At 42.9% G+C, this 25,535-nt stretch overlaps 1 protein-coding gene across 1 annotated transcript in view; it reads left to right on the top strand.

Annotated features, from left to right (window-relative positions):
• Positions 1 to 1,941: 1,941 nt before the first annotated feature.
• The window catches only part of LOC106603515 (A-kinase anchor protein 10, mitochondrial-like), a 30,942-nt gene continuing 7,348 nt past the window's right edge, over positions 1,942 to 25,535 (top strand). The window contains 13 exon segments of the mRNA XM_014197306.2: positions 1,942 to 2,188; positions 4,997 to 5,044; positions 5,697 to 5,891; positions 8,162 to 8,452; positions 8,455 to 8,697; positions 9,133 to 9,231; positions 9,530 to 9,614; positions 9,823 to 9,946; positions 10,197 to 10,333; positions 18,854 to 18,998; positions 22,970 to 23,134; positions 23,376 to 23,488; positions 24,119 to 24,201. Coding sequence (XP_014052781.2) covers positions 2,167 to 2,188; positions 4,997 to 5,044; positions 5,697 to 5,891; positions 8,162 to 8,452; positions 8,455 to 8,697; positions 9,133 to 9,231; positions 9,530 to 9,614; positions 9,823 to 9,946; positions 10,197 to 10,333; positions 18,854 to 18,998; positions 22,970 to 23,134; positions 23,376 to 23,488; positions 24,119 to 24,201 — 1,750 coding nt within the window. The 5' untranslated portion in view covers positions 1,942 to 2,166.

Genomic DNA, 25,535 nt, shown 5'->3' with positions numbered 1-25,535 from the left:
CCAAATCATGTCCAATCAATTAAATTTACCACAGGTGGACTCCAATCAATTTGTAAAAACATCTCAAGGATGATAAATGGAAACAGGATGCACCTGAGCTCAATTTCGAGGCTCATAGCAAAGGGTCTGAATACTTACGTAAATAAAGTATTTCTGTTTTAGAATTTTAAATAAATTTGCAAAACTTCTAAAAGCCTGTTTTCACTTTGTTATTATCAGGTACTGTGTGTAGATTGATCAGGAACATGTTTTATTTAATACATTTTAGAATAAGGCTGTAATGCAACACAATGTGGAAAAAGTCAAGAGGTCTAAATACTTTCTGAATGCACTGTAGTTTTAACCATGTTTCAGTTTGTTTACAAATATTGCAGTAAAACAAGGTGTAGTGGGCTGTAGTGGAGCGGGTCGAGAGCTTGAAGTTCCTCTGTGTCCACATCCCTAAGGAATTACCATGGTCCACACACACCAACACAGTCGTGAAGAAGGCACGACAATACCTCTTCCCCCTCAAGAGGCTGAAAAGGTTTGGCATGGGCCCTCAGATCCTTAAAAAGTTCTACAGCTGTACCATTGAGAGCATCTAGACCAGCTGTATCCCCGCTTGGTATGGCAACTGCTTGGCATCCGACTGCAAGGCGCTATAGAGGGTAGTGCTTACAGCCCAGTACATCACTGGGGCCGAGCTCCCTGCCATCCAGGACCTCTATACCAGGTGGTGTCAGAGGAAGGCCCTAAAAAGACTTCTCTCTGCTACCGCATGGAAAGCGGTACCGATGCAGCAAGTCTGGAACCAAAAGGAACCTGAAAAACATCTACCACCAAGCCATAAGACTGCTAAATAGTTAGTGAAATAGTTAACCAATAGCTAGCCGGACTATCTGCATTGACCCTGTTTGCACTAACTCTTGACTCATCACATATGCTGCTGCTACTGTTTATTATCTATACTGTTGCCTAGTCACTTTACCCTTACATATATGTACATAATCTACCTCAATTACCTTGTACCCATGCACATTGACTCTGTACTGGTACCCCGGGTATATAGCCAAGTTATTGCCACTCATTGTGTATTTATTCCTTGTGTTATTGTTTATATTATTTATATTTTTTTCTCTCCGCCTTGTTGGGAAGGGCCTGTAAGTATCATTTCACTGTTAGTCTACACCTGTTGCTTACAAAACATGTGACAAATAAAACGTGATTTGATCTTCTTTTTTTTGGTTCTGATGGGGTACTACAGTTGAACTAAGCTCATGAGGCATTTATAGGTTATATTCTTCAAGAATCAATGGGTACCCTACATATTATAATTCCAAAAATGTATGTAGCAACTGCTGATTGCCCCTTTAACCAAGCACAATATGTTGTATTCCCATTGTGATTGAATTAGACTTTTAGAAATTTGAAAATGGCCTCTTATGGGCTATAAGAGGCCATTTTCAAATGTTTAAAAGTCTACTTTTGTTTTTCTTTCTGTAAGACCCTGAAGTGCCGAATTGCGTCGGTTTTACTATTATTATCAACATCCACTGTTATCCAAGAGTTGCTGAATATCCCCTTCACTTGAGTTCGCTCCTCATGCACATTGGAGAGCTAGGTAGCGCAGTGTTCCTTTCTATTCCCTTTCGCAGAGGGGTGTAATCATTACTCCAAACAGTTGCAACCCGCCCTGTTGCTGAACCTGTCCAATTGAAACACTAGTTCCCGTTAACTGTTAGGAGTAACGAGTACACCCATGGGGCGTAAAACGTTTCTTAAACGGAAGCCAAACGAACGAAACTGGGCGGGACATACCTGAATTTGTCCAATAGAAACTCTCGTTTTGGGATCAATGACTAGGGTTTGGACTAATGATTACACCCCTAGTATAGCGTTCTACAGTAAAATAGCCCCCTTGTGGATCCTGCCCTCTACTGTCACTAACAAATAATGCAAGTTTCCCACAACGCTGCCGCATCATCATGTCCGGAAGTGAGACAATATTGACAATATGGCCACTGGTCGCAGAAGGGGGAAATTTTGGATTTGACAGCCCTTTCCCCTCGGTCGCAAATACACCCATTACCATCGTCAAGAATCGACGCATATGAATGAAGGGACTCGGGAATCCACGGGATGTTGTCATTGAGCTGAGGATACATTCAGAGCGTGAAAATCGTCATGTCGTTTTTCCGAAGGAAAGGTAAGGAAGTATGATAGCCGAGCCGGCTAGCGCGACCCAAAGGGCGTAAAGAGGCTCGCGGGAGAGGTTGAGGAATGTGTGATGGCTAGTAATGACTGAGATGAGAATGCGCTTGACAGGTCTGTGTCAAGTCCACGCCGACAAAATATCCGCTGGATAATATAGCAAATACCAATTTGTTTCTGTAGTTATGTTTTTCAAATCTGAAGATCTAAAACTGGCAGCCACACCATCTAGCTAATGCAGCTTTCCTTCTCAATAGTTTTTGCTACTGCTAACGTTATGTAGCTAACGTTAGCTAGCTGATGCTGTGGTGCTAATACTCAGCTAGCTACTAGTATGCCTGACCATGATCGATAGCAATTCATTCTTGGAGAATGTAGATTATGTTGGTTATTACCTAGATAATAATTAACCTGAAAGCCTTGCATTTGGTGATTTCCTAATAATGTCACGGTAATGTTTCTTTAGTTTAGGTCCCTGGCTGTCTTCCATGCCAGTCAACTATGCCATGGTGGTTGGATGGATAACTCCCCATGCAAATAACGTTATAAGTAGGTTTAGGGCTAGACATTCTTCATTGGCATGTTGGAAATTCTGGTGGCGGGGAGTTTAGTTTAATGGCTCTTGGCCAGTGGTCACCAACCGGTCGATCACCAAACATGTCTGTAAAAACAACCAACGATAAAGCCAAGCCTTTGCATTTTTATTCGTTTCGCGCTGTTGAGTGTAGGTGCACTTGATTCAGCTGCCCTAGCCAAAGTGTTCCTTTTTTTAACCGTTTCATGTGTCTGAAAGTAGAACTCCGCCTACCCGGCAGGCCTTGAGAGCAAATCAAGTGCAACTGTTAATCTACCGCTGGCCAATCAGATGGCTCAGATCATGGTGTCTTCACAGTTTCTTCGCACACTAGGACTGTAAAAAGAATCCTCGAACGCACACCAAAATTGATAATGTGAGATTTAAAAACTTTTAAAACCAACGAATACAGCAAAGAACTGCAGTTTTTATGAGTAAATTCATGTTTAAGTTGTTATGCAGCATCCTCTTTGTTCAACAGTTTTATAAGCTATAAAATGCGCATGTTATGATAATCTACCTTTGTTATTATTTGCACTTGTGTCTTTTTTAATATAGAGGAATAATTCACTTTCTCTGATCATAGGAGTAAGGAGATCATAGGACCTCTGCTCCCTCCCTCCCCTCAGAAGGACCATAAGATGCAGACCAGCAGTCCAGTAAAAAAAATAAAAGAGAAAATTCAGCTGTAATAAAATAAATAGTCTATTACCAGTGATCATATACCTAAAATGTTGAAATACAATTTCAAAATGGTCTGAGAAGAACAACATTGGCAGCCCAAACTATAGACCTCCATTCCTGGGGCTAGTAAAACACACACAACACACATTTGTCTTGACAGCTACTGTAAAGTATTTGGCCTACAGTGCAAACCATGGATAATATGAAATGATGATGATAACAATCAGTCATATGCAGAGACCTATTTATATACAGAATGAAATTATAAAGCTCTTTGAGGTGGGTAGACATAACCATGTGCTAACCATCTGATGCCTCTAAGGAAAAAGAGCCTTCCATCTTTCCCCCACTCCTCTACTGAACACTGAAAGCGCTTCAGAAAAACTATTTATGTCATGCGCAAAAGGTTCACTTTCACCACAAAATTGTAACCAGCCATATTCTGTTACTTTATGTAATGGAGGAAGACTGAAATGTGTAGAAAAACAGGACTTTGGTTCCAGACTTCTTTATGGTGATGATGAGGGTTCTTTGCAGTAACAACATGACAATGAAGTGACATCGAGCTGATAGACTGTAGTCAATAAACACACCTTGTAAGATGGCAGCCATGCTTCAATGTGAAGAATAACTCTGTTCTATTCCTATTAGGAGCCTTACACAAGCAGCTTGCTCCTCTCTCCTTGTCTTATCTGTGCATGACAGTGAGGAAAATAGTTATAATTATTTGTTTGCTTAACAGACAAGGTTATCCCACTGTCACAGGCATATCTGTTTCCCGACCAGGCCTAGGCCATTATGTAACTGTATAGTTAAAGGGATACTTCGGGATTTTGGCTATGAGGCCCTTTATCTACTTCCCCAGAGTCAGACGAACTTGTGGATACCATGTTTAGGTCTCTGCCCAGTATGAAGGAAGTTAGTTAGTTTGTGCTAATGCTAGTTAGCATTGGCTTACCAATGACTGGAGGTCTATGGGTATCTGCTACAATGACTGGAAGTCTATGGGTATCTGCTACAATGACTGGAAGTCTATGGGTATCTGCTACAATGACTGGAGGTCTATGGGTATCTGCTACAATGACTGGAGGTCTATGGGTATCTGCTACAATGACTGGAAGTCTATGGGTATCTGCTACAATGACTGGAAGTCTATGGGTATCTGCTACAATGACTGGAGGTCTATGGGTATCTGCTACAATGACTGGAGGTCTATGGGTATCTGCTACAATGACTGGAGGTCTATGGGTACCTGCTACAATGACTGGAAGTCTATGGGTATCTGCTAGTTAGCATCTTCCTTCAAACTGCACGCATAGACATAAAAATGATATCCACGAATTCACGGCCTTGTTGCCAAAATCACGAATGATGCCTTTAAGTTTGTGACTTTTCAGTGACACTGCATCATCATCATCCATATTGCTTTACCCTACAATGAACCTCAGGCACAGTATTCTGGTCACTGATCTCACCCTGCATTGTGAATCAAATGTTAGAGCCTGCTCTAATTACAATGCTATGTAATTCCTTTTTGACCCATAGCAAAAGGCAAGGAACCCGAGCAACCAGTTGATGCTAAAGTCAATAGAGGTGGGTACCACACTACTACTTCTCTGAAATTATGAATTGTATTGCTGTGCTGCTGCCATCTGATGTTTCATTTTTTAGCAGCCCTGAAAATAGAGAGGAAATACGGTCCTTGTTTGAAGTTCTTTGAAAGCAGTCAAGTGTCTCTTTAGTTGAAGTGTTATGTTCACTCACTTTTTTGAGGGTAGCGGTATTTCCCTCTGAGCGTTCTCTTTTTGTAGCTGTTTATATTTGTCTCTGTAAATGTACTGAGAGAATGTATTGATTTAGGTAATAACACACATATATCAGCTAGTAGGCCTAATTTATATCCAAAGTTCAGACTTTAAATTATTGGGTTTAAGAGTTTTTAGAGAGATGCCAGTGAAGTATTTTATGTTCTTAGACAGGCTCAAAGGGCTAAGTTAACATTTACACAGAGCACACTGTCTCGCACTCCCCACACCCCAGCGTTAAAGAAAAAAAGTGTCCCAGCACCCACTGAGCTCTAACTGGGCACAGTTATGTACTAGGTCACTACACCATTCAGTTAAAGAAGTAGGCCTTTTTCAGAACTCATAACCTCGTACACAACATACTTCGTTGATGTTTTGGGTTTCTGTGATCTAGAAATAAGATACCTATGTTTCCACCCTCCTCCTCCCCGTAACCCCAGCCCTGGTAGCCCCAGCAAGCCCCCACTCCCCCTCCCATAGCCTCCGTAACCACCATGCCATCCTGGAGGTGGCGGGTCCCAGCCATGTGGCAATCAACGCCATCTCTGCAAACATGGACTCCTTCGCCCGCGGACGCACGGCCATCCTCAAGAAACAGCCCAGCCACATGGAGGCTGCACACTTTGGGGATCTGGGTATGTGCCTCCAGTATTCTTCTGATTTGTCTCATAGTTTTCAGGGAACGTATTCACAAGCGTTTCAGAGAAGAAGTGCTGATCTAGGATTAAGTGACCCCTCTTATTTATTATAATTTAAAAGGCTAAATTTATCCTAGATCAAAGGGGAAAAAAAGTTATTTAGAGTGCTTTTAATGGATGATCTTCCTCTTTTAAGTTCTCCTTCTGACTGGACCGTGTGCGCCAATGCTTCAGCGAGTTGATATAATGTGATAATAGTAGGTGGTGGATATGGTGCTGGTGGAATTGGTTTAACTACCAACGGGCCTGGCCTTTCCACAAGCGATTGGTTCAAGACTAATCCTGCGACACACTCCTGCATGAGTTAGCCTTTTGACCATCCAGCACACTACCAGCAAAGCCTTTTAGTATGACTCATAAGTAGGGCCCAGAGTTTTTCCTGAGGGACCACATGACCTGATCAGGAAAACTCCTTATATCTCGTGCATCATACTGCAGGGATTTTTCTGCTGCAGTTGTAATCATTGGGTTGGCCGCCTAAGCATTTTTTCGTATCACCAAAGTCCAAACAGTGTAAAAAAAAAGTAAATAATAAATTGTAAATACATTTTCAGGATGGAAAAACACTTAGTGTAAACTTAAATGACTAAGACCAAATTTAAAGTATCTAGAAAATTAAATGGACCTATATATTTTTTTAATAATATTTAAGAACTAACAATAACCAAAATGAAAGCTAGACAGTCAGGGATAAATAATAAAATGAATACTACTAAATTCATTGTTTTGTGTTTTTATTTATTTATTTTTGAGCAAAAGAAGCCATGGGAAAATGCATAGAATTGCAGGAAACTCTTTAAAACTGAGAAGTTTAAAACTCCATCTAACTTTCTTCATACTGGACACAGAGACCTACAAATGGTATCCACTAGTTTATCTACATTTTGGGAAGTAGATGAAGGGCCTCATTGCCAAAATCCCAAAGTATCCCTTTAAAAACGCAAACATTTCTCTACACCACCGAGATGGGGGCCTCTAATATGTATCCACCCCGACGGGCTGACCGTGCTCATTGCCATGTCCTCTGCCACGTCCCCTGCCATGCCCACCACCTAAGCCTCTTTTTTTATCCAGAAAAAAACACGTACTGAGAAGTTTTCTCGGTTAATTAAATAACGGCCTGTACATTGATTTAAGAACTATCGCCTAACCTAACCAAACCTACATGTACATATTACCTCAATCGATCGCCCCAACTACCTCATATCCCAGTAAACTGACTCGGTACCGGTACTCCTTGTATATAGCCTTTGTATAGCCTCATCATTGTTATTTTGTGTTATTATATTGTGTTACTATTTTATTTTTATCCATTTTGTCAAATTTTCTTAATTTTTAACTGCATTGTTGGGAAAGGGCTCGTAAGTAAGCATTTCATGGTAAAGTCAACACTTGTTGTATTCAGCGCATGTGACAAATACTTTATTTGATTATGATACATAAGAACTCCCTCAATCTTATTTCCTCTGAAGATGTAGGCTATTTAAATTAACCATTTCATAAATAGGTAGATATCAGGCACTAGTTTTATAGTGCCACAGCAGCCAGCTACACCAGTAATGTTTATGATAGTGCTGGAACAGGTCCTTTATTTACCGTGTTGGAGGGGGGTGGCTTGGAATGCAGTAGGGTAGGGTGACTATACTGTACTACACTGACTGGACCCCAGACAGTACTCTGAGGGTGTGAACTCTTGTACAGGAGCGAGAGATGAGAGGAGGGGTGGTGAGAGGAGGGGTGGGAGACGGAGCTGAGCTGCCGGTTAACAGTCACACGTGGCAGCCTGCCCACTCTCTGGAGCCGATACTAGGAGCACACAACACTCATCATAAAACACCAGCTCACTCTTTAGTGCTCCTACTCTAGTCCATTATGTAATGGAGGCCTCCAGCCAGGCTTCAGTCATACATTCACATGGCCTCCCTGATCATATGACACGGGAAGTGTGCAATAGTTGAATAGGTTTGAGATAAGTATTCTTTTTTATTATGGATGATCGTGTGTGGTTTCATTCAGTATGCTGTGGTCCGCTGTGTCTGTTTAGGCTGGGTTAGACTTTGTAAGAACGGATTATGTAGAAAGGGCTTTATAAAGACTTTTGATTGATTGATGGTTTGATTGGTTCATTGTGTGTTTCAGAACGGTCCAGTGTGATCATACTGTATGGTTGTATAGTGGTTTTATTCAGTATTGTGGTGTGTTTTCAGGGCACTCTAGTGTGAACTACCTAGCCTCTGAGACACGTTCACGCCTGTCTAAGACAGTGGACCAGATCCTGCGGGACAATGTGGCCATGCCCTACTACATCCAGTTCCAGGAGGCCCGTGGGTCCGACCACCTGGTCCGCTTTTGGCTGGAGGCAGAGAGCTTCCGCTCCACCAGCTGGTCAAGGGTCCGGGCCAACAGTCTCAACTCCATCAAACACAGCTCCCTGGCCGAGCCTGCCTCCACCCCTGTCTCCCCCGACCCCTCCTCCCCCCCCAGACATGGACCTATCCTCCGTCCCCAGGCCCCCCTCTTCCCGCCCCCCTTACCCCCAGCCCCCAGGAGATGAACAGTAACAATAGTGAAGGCCCCACTGCGCAGCTCGTCCACAGGGACTCCTTTAGCTCCTTAGTGGACCAGAGGCCAGGCACCCCCAGCAGGGAAGATACCCCTTCCAGGCAGCATTCCAGGACAGGGACCCCCTTCAAGCTGCAGTCCACCCACGCCCTCAAGGAGCTCTCAGACAAGCTCATGAAGAGTACGTTTGACTGGTCTTCATAAATAAATATGTAAATCGAAATCTGTTCTTAATTTACCTGTACAAATAATGGTTAAGTAAGTAGCCTGGAGTCTGTCGGAGTTGGCTGGTGGTGAATGTTACAGAGAGACGCTATGGCTGTTCTCACGATCCTTTTTATGATTTGGGCTATAATTTGTGTATTTATGCATGTTTGTTTTGGGCCATAATGTCTGTACCATAATTTCTCTATATTCCTACCTTACTCTTATGACTGCATAACACTCTGACTAGGTAAGGGGAGTTTATTAGCTATATTTGTTCTAATCTCCACCATGTGAAACAACTGGCTGTGAGAATAAGTTTCATTTGTTTTAATTGCACATTGAAGGTAACAATATCGGAGTTGTACACAGTTTGACACCTGTGTACACCATTTTCACCTGTTTGTTGTAGGTATAGAGAGAGATGCAGTGAACATCTTCACCAAGTACATCTCTCCAGACGCTGCTAGGCCCATCCCCATCACAGAACAGATTAGAAACGACATAGTTGGTAAGAAATTAATAACCCCACCTGTTTGCCATTAGTATTGACTTTGACTGTAAGACAGTGCAGTCTCTGTGTGTGTACTGTATGAGTACTTTATCAGAACTGTATGAGTACTGTATGCATTCCTATGAATGTTAGACCTAGTAGGAATGTTGCAACCAACGTTAAAGATCAAATCTGCCCTAAACCTCTCTCGTCTGTGAAGTACATTTAACAAAGTTTCAGGATAACTATTTTGTGGATGAATTGATAATCCATTATGTGATTGTGACTGTTTTAGTCCCTTTCTCCACTTTGCCAGCTAAAATCTGTGGTGAGGATGGAATGGTGGACCCAAACTGCTTTGTCATTGCACAGTCAGTGGTCTTCTCCATCATGGAGCAACAGTACGTTTTAGATTCTCCAGTCTTCATGTTCTAGTATCCATTGAAAGATTGACCATTTCTCATATGAGTTCATGTTAAATGCCAGTGTTTTTCTGTATGGTTCATGATTTGTCTCCTATGATTAAATTGTAACCAATGTTCTCTTATACACTTATCCACTCTTATATCATAAATGTAAATGTGATCACATATCATTTATATTTCCCAGGCACTTTAGTGAATTCTTGCGCAGCCATCATTTCTGTAAGTACCAGATGGAAGTGCTGACCAGTGGCTCAGTGTTTCTGGCAGACATCTTGTTCTGTGAGTCGGCCCTATTCTACTTCTCTGAGGTGAGAGCAACAACTGGACCCCACAATTGATGTTGTTTAAACACAACCACAGTTTGTTATCAAGTTAATTAATATTAATTGCTCTTTTATTCATTGGTGTTATTCCTGTTAGTGCTACTGGTGTATCTAATCTATTTGTTTCTATTCTATTGTTCTCTATTCTATTTTACATTAGTGTCATATGGTAGGCGTTAATAGAAGAGTTATTGGTAATGAAGCTAACATGGAGTGTGTCTGTGTGTCTCCCCAGTACATGGAGAAGGAGGACACTGTGAATATCCTGCAGTTCTGGCTGGCAGCAGATAACTTCCAGGACCAGCTGGCTTCAATGGCTGGCCAATACGATGGCCAGGAGGCCCAGAATGACGCCATGATCCTCTATGACAAGTAAGCCATCCGTTTCTTTAAATATAAACGTTCACGAAAATGGTTTGATCCTACAGACAGTGAGTCACGTGGCCGTGGCTTGTTATATAAAGCAGGCAGACAGGCATCAAGGCATTCAGTTACTGTTCGATTGAACATTAGAATGGGCAAAACAAGTGATCTAAGTGTTCCCCTTCTATCAGCTAAAAACAAGAAGAAGCGGCTTCAGTGGGCACGAAATCACCAACACTGGACAATTGAGAAAAACATTCCCTGGTCTGATGAGTCAGTCAGAATTTGGCAGAAGCAGCATGAGTCCATGGCCCCATCCTGCCTGGTGTCAACGGTACAGGCTGGTAGCGGGGGTGTAATGGTGTGAGGAATGTTTTCCTGGCACACGTTAGGTCTCCTGAGACCAATTGAGCAACGATTGAACACCACAGTGTATCTGAACATTGTTGCTGACCAAACCCATTGGAGCAGTGGTCTCCAAGGCATTCCTAGTCAATCACCAAACATTTTGGTGAAAAACCCAACGATAAAGCCTCGTGTTCCTATTTTTATATATTTTACGCTTTTGGCGGTAGGTGCATTTGATTTAGTAGCCCTATCGCCGGGAAGGCAAAGTGTTCCCATTTTGAATCATTTCATGTGTCTGAAGGTAGAACTCCGCCTACCCAGCAGTCTCAGAGTGCAAATCAAGTGCAACTATAGGACTATCACTGGCCATTGAGAGGTCAGATCACTTGTGCATCCCCGAATCCAAGATGGCGTAGCAGTCAGACGTCTTTGTCCTGTCCCTTGTATATATCTTTTTACATCTTTTTCTTCGCATATCTTTAAAAAATATTTTCCTAAACCTCAACTTCTAAATACTCTCCTGCAACCCGCCTCACCCAATGTGGCGTGGATCTGTTTTTTTTTTTCCTAAAGTATTTCTATTTACTTCGGATCTGGAATCCCTCAACTGAAGCTAGCCAGCTAACTACCTACCAGCTATCAGTCAGCAAACCATTGCTAGCGGTCATCAGCTAACCTTTAGCTCGGAAAGCTCTCGCCAGTTCGAACAACGTGACTCAAACCAGAGCATAACGGGCCTATTATTATTTTATTTTTTTCCCCCCCATATCCCTGGATTCCTAGCGAAAACTGTGAACGTTTTCATCTGGATCTTCGCAACTAGCTAACCGCAATCCCGGGTGACTACTCCTGGCTAGCGTTTCCATCCCGGCGCAAGCACCAATTAGCCTGAAGCTAGCCCGGCCAGGGCTCCTGTTCTACCACCGAAGCCCACTCCTGGGCTACAATATCTGGACCCCTTCTACTGCCGGTACGGGGCACGGAACCCCGCCGATCCTCTACGACTGGAATACCGACATAATCTGCTCGAGGATTCCAACAGGCCCCTCAGGCGTGACGTCCGCTGAAGGCCCATTCTGCTAACCGAGGCCTACTAGCTACCTAGAGCTACTTGGAACCCTGCTAATTCCACGACTGGTCTATCGACGTCACCGCACGAAGAGGCAAAAACAGACTTACCCCCATCGCGACGTCCCCCAAAGGCTAGCTTGCTAGCCCCGGTCTGTTAACTGCTAGCTTGCTAACCCAGTCTGCTAACTGCTAGCTTGCCAGCCCCGGTCTGCTAACTGCTAGCTTGCCAGCCCCGGTCTGCTAACTGCTATCCCCGGTCTGCCAACTGCTTGCTTGCTAACCCAGTCTGCTAACTGCTAGCTTGCCAGCCCCGGTCTGCTAACTGCTAGCTTGCCAGCCCCGGTCTGCTAACTGCTAGCTTGCCAGCCCCGGTCTGCTAACTGCTAGCTTGCCAGCCCCGGTCTGCTAACTGCTAGCTTGCCAGCCCCGGTCTGCTAACTGCTAGCTTGCCAGCCCCGGTCTGCTAACTGCTAGCTTGCCAGCCCCGGTCTGCTAACTGCTAGCTTGTTTAGCCCCAGCCTACTAACTGTTAGCTTGTTAGCATCGGCCTGCTAACTGTCTGAATTGCCGTGTCCCCAGTCAGCCCAACCACTCACTGGACCCATATGTTCACTTGGCTACGCATGCCTCTCTCTAATATCAATATGCCTCGTCCATTACTGTCCTGGTTAGTGATTACTGTCTTATTTCACTGTAGAGCCTCTAGCCCTGCTCAATATGCCTTAACCAACCATGTTGTTCCACCTAAATCAAAATCAAATCAAATTTATTTGTCACATACACATGGTTAGCAGGTGTTAATGCAAGTGTAGCGAAATGCTTGTGCTTCTAGTTCCGACCATGCAGTAATATCTAACAAGTAATATAACCTAACAATTCCACAACAACTACCTTATACACACAAGTGTAAAGGAATGAATACGAATATGTACATAAAAATATATACATGAGTGATGGCCGAACAGCATAGGCAAGATGCAGTAGATGGTATAGCGTACAGTATATACATATGAGATGAGTAATGTAGGGTAAGTAAACATTATATAATATAAAGTGGCTAGTGATACATTGATTACATCAATTTTACCATTATTAAAGTGGGTGGAGTTGAGTCAGTATGTTGGCAGCAGCCACTCAATGTTAATGATGGCTGTTTAACAGTCTGATGGCCTTGATGATATCACCTGGTTTAAACGTCTCTAGAGACTATATCTCTCTCATCATTACTCAATGCCTAGGTTTACCTCCAATGTACTCACATCCTACCTTACCTTTGTCTGTACACTATGCCTTGAATTTATGCTATCGTGCCCAGACACCTGCTCCTTTAACTCTCTGTTCCGAACGTGCAGACGGCCAGTTCGTATAGCCTTTAGCCGTACTCTTATCCTTCTTCTCCTCTGTTCCTCTGGTGATGTGGAGGTTAATCCAGGTCCTGCAGTGCCTAGCTCCACTCCCACTTCCCAGATGCTCTCATTTGTTGACTTCTGTAACCGTAAAAGCCTTGGTTTCATGCATGTTAACATTAGAAGCCTACTCCCTAAGTTTGTTTTAGTCACTGCTTTAGTCGTGTCTGAATCCTGGCTTAGGAAAACCTCTAAAAACCCTGAAATCTCCATCGCTAACTATAACATTTTCCGCCAAGATAGAACTGCCAAAGGGGGCGGTGTTGCAATATACTGCAAAGATAGTAATACATAACTCTGCAGGCTATCCAAGTCTGTACCCAAACAATTCGAGCTTCTACTTCTAAAAATGCACCTTTCCAGAAACAAGTCTCTCACTGTTGCCGCTTGCTATAGACCTCCCTCTGCCCCCAGCTGTGCCCTCGATACCATATGTGAATTGATTGCCCCCCATCTATCTTCTGAGCTCGTGCTACTAGGTGACCTAAACTGGGACATGCTTAACACCCCGGCCATCCTACAATCTAAGCTTGATGCCCTCAATCTCACACAAATTATCAATGAACCTACCAGGTACAACCCCAAATCCGTAAACACGGGCACCCTCATACAGTGAGGGAAAAAAGTTATTGATCCCCTGCTGATTTTGTATGTTTGCCCACTGACAAAGAAATGATCGGTCTATAATTTTAATGGTAGGTTTATTTGAACAGTGAGGGACAGAATAACAACAAAAAAGCACACTCTTAAAGGGAGTGCTCCTAATCTCAGTTTGTTACCTGTATAAAAGACACCTGTCCACAGAAGCAATCAATCAATCAGATTCCAAACTCTCCACCATGGCCAAGACCAAAGAGCTCTCCAAGGATGTCAGGGACAAGATTGTAGACCTACACAAGGCTGGAATGGGCTACAAGACCATCGCCAAGCAGCTTGGTGAGAAGGTGACAACATTTGGTGCGATTATTCGCAAATGGAAGAAACACAAAAGAACTGTCAAGGTCCCCCTGCTCAAGAAAGCGCATATACATGCCCGTCTGAAGTTTGCCAATGAACATCTGCCAATGAACATCTGAATGACTCAGAGGACAACTGGGTGAAAGTGTTGTGGTCAGATGAGACCAAAATGGAGCTCTTTGGCATCAACTCAACTCGCCGTGTTTGGAGGAGGAGGAGTGCTGCCTATGACCCCAAGAACACCATCCCCACCGTCAAACATGGAGGTGGAAACATTATGCTTTGGGAGTGTTATTCTGCTAAGGGGACAGGACAACTTAACCGCATCAAAGGGACGATGGACGGGGCCATGTACCGTAAAATCTTGGGTGAGAACCTCCTTCCCTCAGCCAGGGCATTGAAAATGGGTCGTGGATGGGTATTCCAGCATGACAATGACCTAAAAAACACGGCCAAGGCAACAAAGGTGTGGCTCAAGAAGAAGCACATTAAGGTCCTAGAGTGGCCTAGCCAGTCTCCAGACCTTAATCCCATAGAAAATCTGTGGAGGGAGCTGAAGGTTCGAGTTGCCAAACGTCAGCCTCGAAACCTTAATGACTTGGAGAAGATCTGCTAAGAGGAGTGGGACAAAATCCCTCGTGAGATGTGTGCAAACATGGTGGCCAACTACAAGAAACGTCTGACCTCTGTGATTGCCAACAAGGGTTTTGCCAACAAGTACTAAGTCATATTTTGCAGAGGGGTCAAATATTTATTTCCCTCATTAAAATGCTAATCAATTTATAACATTTTTGACATGCGTTTTTCTGGATTTTTTTGTTGTTATTCTGTCTCTCACTGTTCAAATAAACCTACCACTAAAATTATAGACTGATCATTTCTTTGTCAGTGGGCAAACGAACAAAATCAGCTGGGGATCAAATACTTTTTTCCCTCACTGTAGAATTCATCTTAACTAATTCGCCCTCTCAATACACCTCTGCTGTTTTCAATCAAGATCTCAGCGATCACTGCCTCATTGCCTGCATCCGTAATGGGTCTGCGACCAAACGACCACTCCTCATCACTGTCAAACGCTCCCTAAAACACTTCTGCGAGCAGGCCTTTCTAATCGACCTGACCGGGGTATCCTGGAATGACACTGACCTCATCCCGTCAGTAGATTATGCCTGGCTATTCTTTAAAAGTGCCTTCGTCACCATCTTAAACAAGCATGCTCCATTCAAAAAATGTTGAACCAGGAATAGAGATAGTCCTTGGTTCACTCCAGACCTGTCTGGCCTTGACCAGCACAAAACATCCTGTGGCGTTCTGCATTAGCATCGAATAGCCCCTGTGATATGCAACTTTTCAGGGAAGATAGGAACAAATATACACAGGCAGTTAGGAAAGCTAAGGCTTGCTTTTTCAAAAAAAGACATTTGCATCCTGGGGTACAAACTCAAAAAAGTTATGGGACACTGTAAAGTCCATGGAGAATAAGAGCACCTCCTCCCAGCTGCCCACTGCTCTGAGGCTAGGAAACACCACTCATAAATCCACTAATTGAGAATTTCAGTAAGCATTTCTCTACGGTTGGCCATGCTTTCCACCTGGCTACTCCTACCCCGGTCAACTGCCCGGCACCCTCCACAGCAACCCGCCAAAGCCCCCACCATTTCTCCTTCACCCAAATCCAGATAGCTGATGTTCTGAAAGAGCTGCAAAATCCGGACCCATAAAAATCAGCCGGGCTAGACAATCTGGACCCTCGCTTTCTAACATATTCTGCCGCAATTGTTGCAACCCCTATTACTAGCCTGTTCAACCTCTCTTTCGTATCGTCTGAGATTCCCAAAGATTGGAAAGCTGCTGCGGTCATCCCCCTCTTCAGAGGGTGACACTCTAGACCCAAACTGCTACAGACCTATATCTATCCTACCCTGTCTTTCTAAGGTCTTCGAAATCCAAGTTAACAAACAGATTACCGCCCATTTCGAATCCCACCGTACCTTCTCCGCTATGCAATCTGGTTTCAGAGCTGGTCATGGGTACACCTCAGCCACGCTCAAGGTCCTAAACGACATCATAACCGCCATCGATAAGAGACATTACTGTGCAGTCGTATTCATCGACCTGGCCAAGGCTTTCGACTCTGTCAATCACCACATTCTTATTGGCAGACTCGACAGCCTTGGTTTCTCAAATGATTGCCTCGCCTGGTTTACCAAATACTTCTCTGATAGAGTTCAGTGTGTCAAATCGGAGGGCCTGTTGTCCGGACCTCTGGCAGTCTCTATGGGTGAGCCACAGGGTTCAATTCTCGGGCCGACTTTCTTCTCTGTATATATCAATGATGATGCTCTTGCTGCTGGTGATTCTCTGATCCACCTCTATGCGGACAACACCATTCTGTATACTTCTGGCCCTTCGTTGCACACTGTGTTAACTAACCTCCAGACGAGCTTCAATGCCATACAACTCTCCTTCTGTGGCCTCCAACTGCTCTTAAATGCAAGTAAAACTAAATGCATGCTATTCAATCGATCACTGCCTGCACCTGCTCGCCCGTCCAGCATCGCTACTCTGGACGGCTCTGACTTAGAATACGTGGACAACTACAAATACCTAGGTGTCTGGCTAGACTGTAAACTCTCCTTCCAGACTCACATTAAGCATCTCCAATCCAAAATTAAATCTAGAATCGGATTCCTATATCGCAACAAAGCATCCTTCACTCATGCTGCCAAACATACCCTCGTAAAACTGACCATCCTACCGATCCTCGACTTCGGTGATGTCATCTATAAAATGCCTCAAACACTCTACTCAACAAATTGTATGCAGTCTATCACAGTGCCATCCGTTTTGTCACCAAAGCCCCGTACACTACCCACCATTGTGACCTGTACGCTCTCGTTGGTTGGCTCTCACTACATACTCGTCGCCAAACCCACTGGCTACAGGTTATCTACAAGTCTCCGCTAAGTAAAGCCCCGCCTTATCTCAGCTCACTGGTCACCATAGCAGCACCCACTTGTAGCACGCGCTCCAGCAGGTATATCTCACTGGTCACCCCCAAAGCCAATTCCTCCTTTGGTCGTCTTTCCTTCCAGTTCTCTGCTGCCAATGACTGGAACGAACTGCAAACATCTCTGAAGCTGGAGACTCATATCTCCCTCACTAGCTTTTAGCACCAGCTGTCAGAGCAGCTCACAGATTACTTCACCTGTACATAGCCCATCTGTAAACAACCCATCTATCTACCTACCTCATCCCCATACTGTATTTATTTATTTATTTATCTTGCTCCTTTGCACCCCAGTATCTCTACTTGCACATTCATCTTCTGCACAACTACCATTCCAGTGTTTAATTGCTATATTGTAATTACTTCGCCACCATGGCCTATTTATTGTCTTAACTTAACTCATTTGCACTCACTGTATATAGACTTTTTGTTTTCTTTTGTTCTACTCTATTATTGACTGTATGTTTTTATTTATTCCATGTGTAACTCTGTGTTGTTGAATTGCTATGCTTTATCTTGGCCAGGTCGCAGTTGCAAATGAGAACTTGTTCTCAGCTAGCCTATCTGGTTAAATAAAGGTGAAATACATTTTTTTTTTTATCACTGTGTCTGCATAGTTTCTTCGATCCGTAGACTGTAAAAAGAAGCCTCGAACGCACAGCAAATTTGATACTGTGAGATTTCTAAACGTTTAAAACCATGACTAGAGAGACTCAACGAATACAGCAAAGAGCTGCTGTTTTTATGAGTAACACTTATAAGCCATAAAATGTGTGTTCTCCCTACTTCCACTCACGTTGCAAACAGCACTGCAGCTGCAATGAATGAGTATAGCAACATTTTCCGATAAGCTACATTGTTATTATTAGCGGCTTGTCTTTTTGAATATCAAAGAATATTTCACTTTCTCTGATCATAGGAGTAACAACATGAATTGGTGCATAAGGCAGAAATAATGCAGTGTGACATAAGTTTCCCCATCAGCTGGAAGACTGCCCCCTTTTCTCAGTGGAGAAAAGGGGACACCATCAGATGCAGGCCATCAGTCCAGTAAAAAAATAAAAAGATTGAGCTGTGCCTCACAAGTAATACAACAAATGATCTATTACCAGTGTGATCATATACCTAAAATGTGTACATTTAATTTCAAAATGGTCTGAGAAGAGCAACATTGGCAGGGCAATTGAAGCGTAGCCAATATGCAGTGATCATTTATTGGACCTATAGCCTACTGCACAAACCTTATTGCTACAGAACTGTTTTCAATTGGTTAATGTTGCATGGGCTTATATTTTTTTAAAGTCCTGTTTAAAAAAATAATCTGAGTAGTAGATCTTGGCTTGCATTTTGACTCAAAGTGATCTTGACTCAGAAAAGGTTGGTGACCACTGCAATAGAGCATCTTTGGGATGAGATGGAACGGGCTGTTCACAACATGAATGTACTGCCTTCCAATCTGCAGAAACTGCATGATGCTATTGCATCAGCATGGACAAACATCCCTGTGGAACATTTCCGACACCTTGTAGAATCCATTCTCCGAAGAATTCAGGATGTTCTGGAGGAAAAGTGGGTCCGACCCGGGACTAGATGGGTGTACCTAATAAACTGGCCACTGAGTGTATTTGCTTAACACTATATTTGTCTTTACACTATTTGTCTTTACACTATATTTGTCTAAACACCTCAGCATTACTCAGTCTGGCTTAATGGTGGTGGGATCTGTTTCCTCCCCAGGTATTTCTCACTCCAAGCCACCAAACCGCTGGGTTTCGATGACTCTGTGCGGATGGAGATAGAGTCTAATATATGCCGGGAAGGAGGACCTCTACCAGACTGCTTCACCACGCCTCTCAGACAGGCCTGGACCACCATGGAAAAGGTGAGGGGTTGAAAGTCACACAGTAAAATTTTACTTAAAAACAAAAAGAAGTTGTCATTTAGCAGACACTCATATCCAGAGTGACTTACAGGAGCAATTAGAGGTAAGTGCCTTGCTCAAGGGCGCAGACAGATGTTTCAGCTTGTCGGCTCAGGGATTCAAACCAGTGACCTTCCGGTTACTGGCCCAACACTCTTAACCTGGGTCAAATACATTTGTTGATACAGGGCACACACAGGGGTCATTCTGCAAACTCTCAACTGTAAAATCACTAGGAAATTGTCTTAAAAAACAACATTATTAGATTGAACCATAAGGTTTAGATTACCAGTGACAGGCCTTTGGGGTTATTGAAGGTAGTGGTACCAGAGCAATAAATATACAGTTGAAGTCGGAAGTTTACATACACCTTAACCTGAGGTTAAATGTATTTGGCTTTCACAATTCCTGACATTTAATCCTAGTAAAAATGTCCTGTCTTAGGCCAGTTAGGATCACCACTTTATTTTAAGAATGTGAAATGTCAGAATAATAGTAGAGAGAATGATTTATTTCAGATTTTATTTCATTCATCACATTCCCAGTGGGTCAGAACTTTACATACACTCAATTAGTATTTGGTAACATTGCCTTTAAATTGTTTAACTTGGGTCAAACCTTTCGGGTAGTCTTCCACAAGCTTCCCACAAAAAGTTGGGTGAATTTTGGCCCATTCCTACTGACAGAGCTGGTGTAACTGAGTCAGGTTTGTAGGCCTACTTGCTCGCACACGCTTTTTCAGTTCTGCCCACAAATGTTCTATGGGATTGAGGTCAGGGCTTTGTGATGGCCACTCCAATACCTTGACTTTGTTGTCTTTAAGCCATTTTGCCACAACTTTGGAAGCATGCTTGGGGTCATTGTCCATTTGGGAGACCCATTTTTGACCAAGCTTTAACTTTCTGACTGATATTGAGATGTTGCTTCTATATATCCACATAATTTTCCTGCCTCATGATGCCATCTATTTTGTGAAGTACACCAGTCCCTCCTGCAACAAAGCACCCCCACAACATGATGCTGCCACCCCCGTGCTTCACAGTTGGGATGGTGTTCTTTGGCTTGCAAGCGTCCCCCAATTGTCATTATTGCCTAACAGTTCTATTTTTGTTTCATCAGACCAGTGGACATTTCTCCAAAAAGTACGATCTTTGTCCCCATGTGCAGTTGCAAACCGTAGTCTGTTTTTTTTTTAATGGCGGTTTTGGAGCAGTGGCTTCTTCCTTGCTGAGCGGCCTTTCAGGTTATGTTGATATAGGACTCGTTTTACTGTGGATATAGATACTTTTGTACTTGTTTCCTCCAGCATCTTCACAAGGTCCTTTGCTGTTGTTCTGGGATTGATTTGCACTTTTTGCACCAAAGTACGTTCATCTCTAGGAGACAGACTGCGTGGTCCCATGGTGTTTATACTTGCGTACTATTGTTTGTACAGATGAACATGGTACCTTCAGGCGTTTGGAAATTGCTCCCAAGGATGAACCAGACTTGTGGAGGTCTATTCTTTTTCTGAGGTCTAGGCTGATTTCTTTTGATTTTCCCATGATGTCAAGCAAAGAGGCACTGAGTTTGAAGGTAGGCCTTGAAATACATCCACAGGTGCACCTCCAATTGACTCAAATTATGTCAATTAGCCTATCAGAAGCTTCTAAAGCCATGACATAATTTTCTGGAATTTTCCAAGCTGTTTAAAGGCACAGTCAACTTAGTCTATGTACATTTCTGACCCAGTGAATTATAAGTGAAATAATCTGTCTGTAAACAATTGTTGTAAAAAATGACTTGTGTCATGTTGAGGTCGACCGATTAATCGGAATGGCCGATTTAATTAGGGCCGATATCAAGTTTTCATAACAATCGTTAATCGGTATTTCTGGCCACCGATTTTTTTATTATTATTATATATATATATTTTTTTTACACGTTTATTTAACTAGGCAAGTCAGATTAAGAACACATTCTTATTTTCAATGACGGCCTAGGAACGGGGGTTAACTGCCTTGTTCAGGGGGGATTCGTTTTTGCAACCTTCCAGTTACTAGTCCAACGCTCTAACCACCTGCCTCACATTGCACTCCACGAGGAGCCTGCATGGCAGGCTGACTACCTGTTACGCGAGGGCAGCAAGAAGCCAAGGTAAGTTGCTAGCTAGCATTAAACTTATCTTTTAAAAAACAATCAATCTTAACATAATCACTAGTTAACTACACATGGTTGATGATATTACTAGTTTATCTAACGTGTCCTGCGTTGCATATAATCGATGCGGTGCCTGTTAATTTCTCATCTAATCACAGCCTACTTCGACAAACGGGTGATTTAAGAAGCGCATTTGTGAAGAAAGCACTGTCGTTGCACCAATGTACCTAACCATAAACATCAATGCCTTTCTTTAAAATCAATACACAAGTATATATTTTTAAACCTGCATATTTAGTTAATATTGCCTGCTAACATGAATTTGTGTCACTTCTCTAGCGTTCCGTGCAAGCAGTCAGGGTATATACAGCAGTTTGGGCCGCCTGGCTCATTGCGAACTGTGTGAAGTCCATTTATTCCTAACAAAGGCCGTAATTAATTTGCCAGAATTGTACATAATTATGACATAACATTGAAGGTTGTGCATTGTAACAGGAATATTTAGACTTATGGATGCCACCCGTTAGATAAAATACGGAACGGTTCCGTATTTCACTGAAATAATAAACGTTTCGTTTTCGAAATGATAGTTTCCGGATTCGACCATATTAATGACCAAAGGCTCGTATTTCTGTGTGTTATGTTATAATTAAGTCTATGATTTGATATTTGATAGAGCAGTCTGACTGAGCGATGGTAGGCAGCAGCAGGCTCGTAAGCATTCATTCAAACAGCACCTTCGTGCGTTTTGCCAGCAGCTCATCGCAATTCTTCAAGCATTGTGCTGTTTGACTTCAAGCCTATCAACTCCCAAGATTAGGCTGGTGTAACCGATGTGAAATGGCTAGCTAGTTAGCGGGTGCGCGCTAAGAGCGTTTCAAACGTCACTCGCTCTGAGACTTGGAGTAGTTGTTCCCCTTGCTCTACATGGGTAACGCTGCTTCGAGGGTGGCTGTTGTCGATATGTTCCTGGTTCGAGCCCAGGTAGGAGCGAGGAGAGGGACGGAAGCTATACTGTTACACTGGCAATACTAAAGTGCCTATAAGAACATCCAATAGTCAAAGGTATATGAAATACAAATCGTATAGAATGAAATAGTCCTGTAATTCCTATAATAACTACAACCTAAAACTTCTTACATGGGAATATTGAAGACTCATGTTAAAAGGAACCACCAGCTTTCACATGTTCTCATGTTCTGAGCAAGGTACTTAAACGTTAGCTTTTTTACATGGCACATATTGCACTTTTACTTTCTTCTCCAACACTTTGTTTTTGCATTATTTAAACCAAATTGAACATGTTTCATTATTTATTTGAGGCTAAATTGATAGTATTTATGTATTATATTAAATTAAAATAAGTGTTCATTCAGTATTGTTGTAATTGTCATTATTAGAAATAAATAAAAATCGGCCGATTAATCGGTATGGTCCTCCAATAATTGGTATCGGCGTCGAAAAATCATAATCGGTCGACCTCTAGTGTCATGCACAAAGTAGATGTCCTAATCGACTTGCCAAAACTATAGTTTGTTAACAAGAAATTTGTGGAGTGGTTGAAAAACGAGTTTTAATGACTCCAACCTAAGTGTATGTAAACTTCCGACTTCAACTGTATAAAGATTTGGCTTTGAGTTACCATGTTGTTGCCAAAGGCTAGGGATGATGCTGAAACACTTTGCCATGCTCTGAAGAAAACGGAAGACCTTTATGACTGAAAGGCATGTCCCTCTTGCATTTTCAAGTTCAACTTTGCTAATTTGAAGTTCATGTCATTTTTCTTCCCTCAGGTCTACATGCCAGGCTTTCTGTCGAGTAACCTTTACTACAAGTATCTGAGTGACCTTATCAACTCTGTCCGAGCGGATGAGTTTGTGCTGGCCAGCGCTCCCGGTCAAGGCGTGGCCCCAGATGATGACCGCAGCACCAATGCTACCGAGGGGTCTCAAACCCAGGTAGATGACCTGCTCACACCCTGACATTTTCCTCATTTCATGAGACATTTAGAAAAGTTTGTCTATGTGCACTCAAATTAATGTTCAACAGCAGTAGCACTCGTACCTTTGTCTGTGAGTTGTTTTCCCTCCTGAACCGTTAAGGAGATAATGAACTTCGAGTAAATAGCTTCATACGTGGAATATTATTCCCTCTAGTCTTCTCTAACTGTGCAAAGTGTGATATTTGTTCTCATTACAGCAAGCTACCAAAAAGGTGGCAGCAGTGAAAATTCTGAAAAATTTTGACGAGGCGATAACGGTGGACATAGCCAGTTTGGACCCAGAGTCCCTGTACCAGCGCCCCTACGCTGGGTAAGTCTGCATAACCTCGTCTGGCCTTCTCAGATCTACATTTTCAGCATTCTCTAAGTACTGTCGTCTGTAAACAACATTTATTATTTCAACTCTTTGATCTGGTGTTTTTTCCCTAATGTTTCTCTACTGGATGATATTGTAGAAAATAGGGGTGCTAGATGTTCCCCATTGCTACCCTGAACTAGCCTGATGTTACTCATGTAATATTCCCCAAGGGTTCTTTTGGTGCAAGCTAAGTAAACCAGTGTAATGGCCACTGATGTGTGACCTAAACCACTCCAAATACAAACATGTTGTGAATGAATATGTGATGTTAAAATGCATATTTTCAAAGACTCCACCATGCGGTCCTCAGTGTGACCGCAGATTTGTAGGTTATCCCCATTACTTTATAGCAGTCTAATAGGCCAAACACACAGACTGATACAGTGCAGCCCCCAGTAGTGTCCTAGTTGCAGTAAGAGATTAGCCTGGTCCCAGATCTGTTTGTGCTGGGACCAAATGACAACGACGATAGGAGTTGGCTGTACAGCACAAACTAATGTGGGACCAGTCTAGTAACAGGGTGCTGTCTCCATAGATATCTGCTATCTATGACATCATTGGCTATGTCCCCTCTCTATTCAGAAGAATGACGTTTGGGAAAGTGAACGAGCTGGGCCAGTTCATCAGGGAGGCCGAACCTGAGCCGGATGTGAAGAAATCCAAAGGTAACAGACAAATACAAATTTACATTGACAATCTATATCTTTCTTTCTCTACTTCTCTTTTCTCTTATTTTCTCTCTTTTCCCTCTCTTTTCTCTCTCCTTTTTTTCTCTCTACTGTTCATTGTTGCTTGTATAATTTGTGTCATGTCATTCAAGCATTCATGGTGTGTGTATTGTCTTCTATTCTCATCCTGCAAACAGAAAGTAGGTTTAAATATGTGAGGCACCCCAAATACAACCTAAGGTGCTTTTAGTTCTTATAAAAGACAATACAGTAGATTTCTTAGAAGAGAACGTTCTCTGAGAACAGAATAAATCCATATAAAACTCCTGGACTAAACCTGTATATGTTGAATGCATTTTTTTGTAGATTTCATGGCTCAACTTTTCCAGCCCTCGGTTTCTTCCAAATGCATCGATCGCATTCCAAGAGAATTCTGTTGTGTGATACATTTTTCATGTACCTCATATGTCTAGTATCTTTCAGAGCAATGGTTCCCAAACTTGTTATAGTCCCGTACCCCTTCAAACATTCAACCTCCAGCTGCGTACCCCCTCTAGCACCAGGGTCAGCACACTCACAAATGTTGTTTTCTGCTATTGTAAGCCTGCCACACACACACACTATACGATACATTTCTTAAACATAAGAATGAGTGGAGCATAAGAATGAGTGGAGCCTCGCGAGTGGCGCATTGGTCTAAGGCATTGCATCACAGTGCTAGCTGTGCTACTAGAGATTCTGGGTTTGAGTCCAGGCTCTGTCGCAGCCGGCCACGCCGGGAGACCCATTGGGTGTCGCACAATTGGCCCAGCATTGTCTTGGTTAGGGGAGGGTTTGGCCGGCAGGGATGTCCTTGTCCCATCGCGCACAAGCGACTCCTGTGGCGGGCCATGCGCAGTGCACGCTGATGCAGTCGCCAGGTGTACGGTGTTTCCTCCGACACATCGGTGCGGCTGGCTTCTGGGTTAAGTGGGCATTGTGTCAAGAAGCAGTGCTGCTTGGTTGGGTTGTGTTTCGGAGGACGCACGGCTCTCGACCTTGGCCTCTCCCGAGTCCGTATGGGAGTTGCAGCGATGAGACGAGACTTTAACTACCAATTGGATTCCACGAAATTGGGGAGAAAAAGGGGGGGAAAAAAATAATAACAAGAATGAGTGTGACTTTTTGTCACAACCTGGCTCGTGGGAAGTGACAAAGAGCTCTTATAGGACCAGGGAACAAATAATAATATAATAAGAATCAATAATTTAGCTCTTTATTTACCCATCTTACATATAAAACTTTATTTTAAAATTGTGAATAACTCACTACAGGTTGAGAAGGGTGTGCTT

Source organism: Salmo salar, chromosome ssa04 (genome assembly GCF_905237065.1).
Source record: "Salmo salar chromosome ssa04, Ssal_v3.1, whole genome shotgun sequence".
Classification (NCBI taxonomy): Eukaryota; Metazoa; Chordata; class Actinopteri; order Salmoniformes; family Salmonidae; genus Salmo; species Salmo salar.
This window is presented reverse-complemented; position numbering and strand designations above follow the sequence as displayed.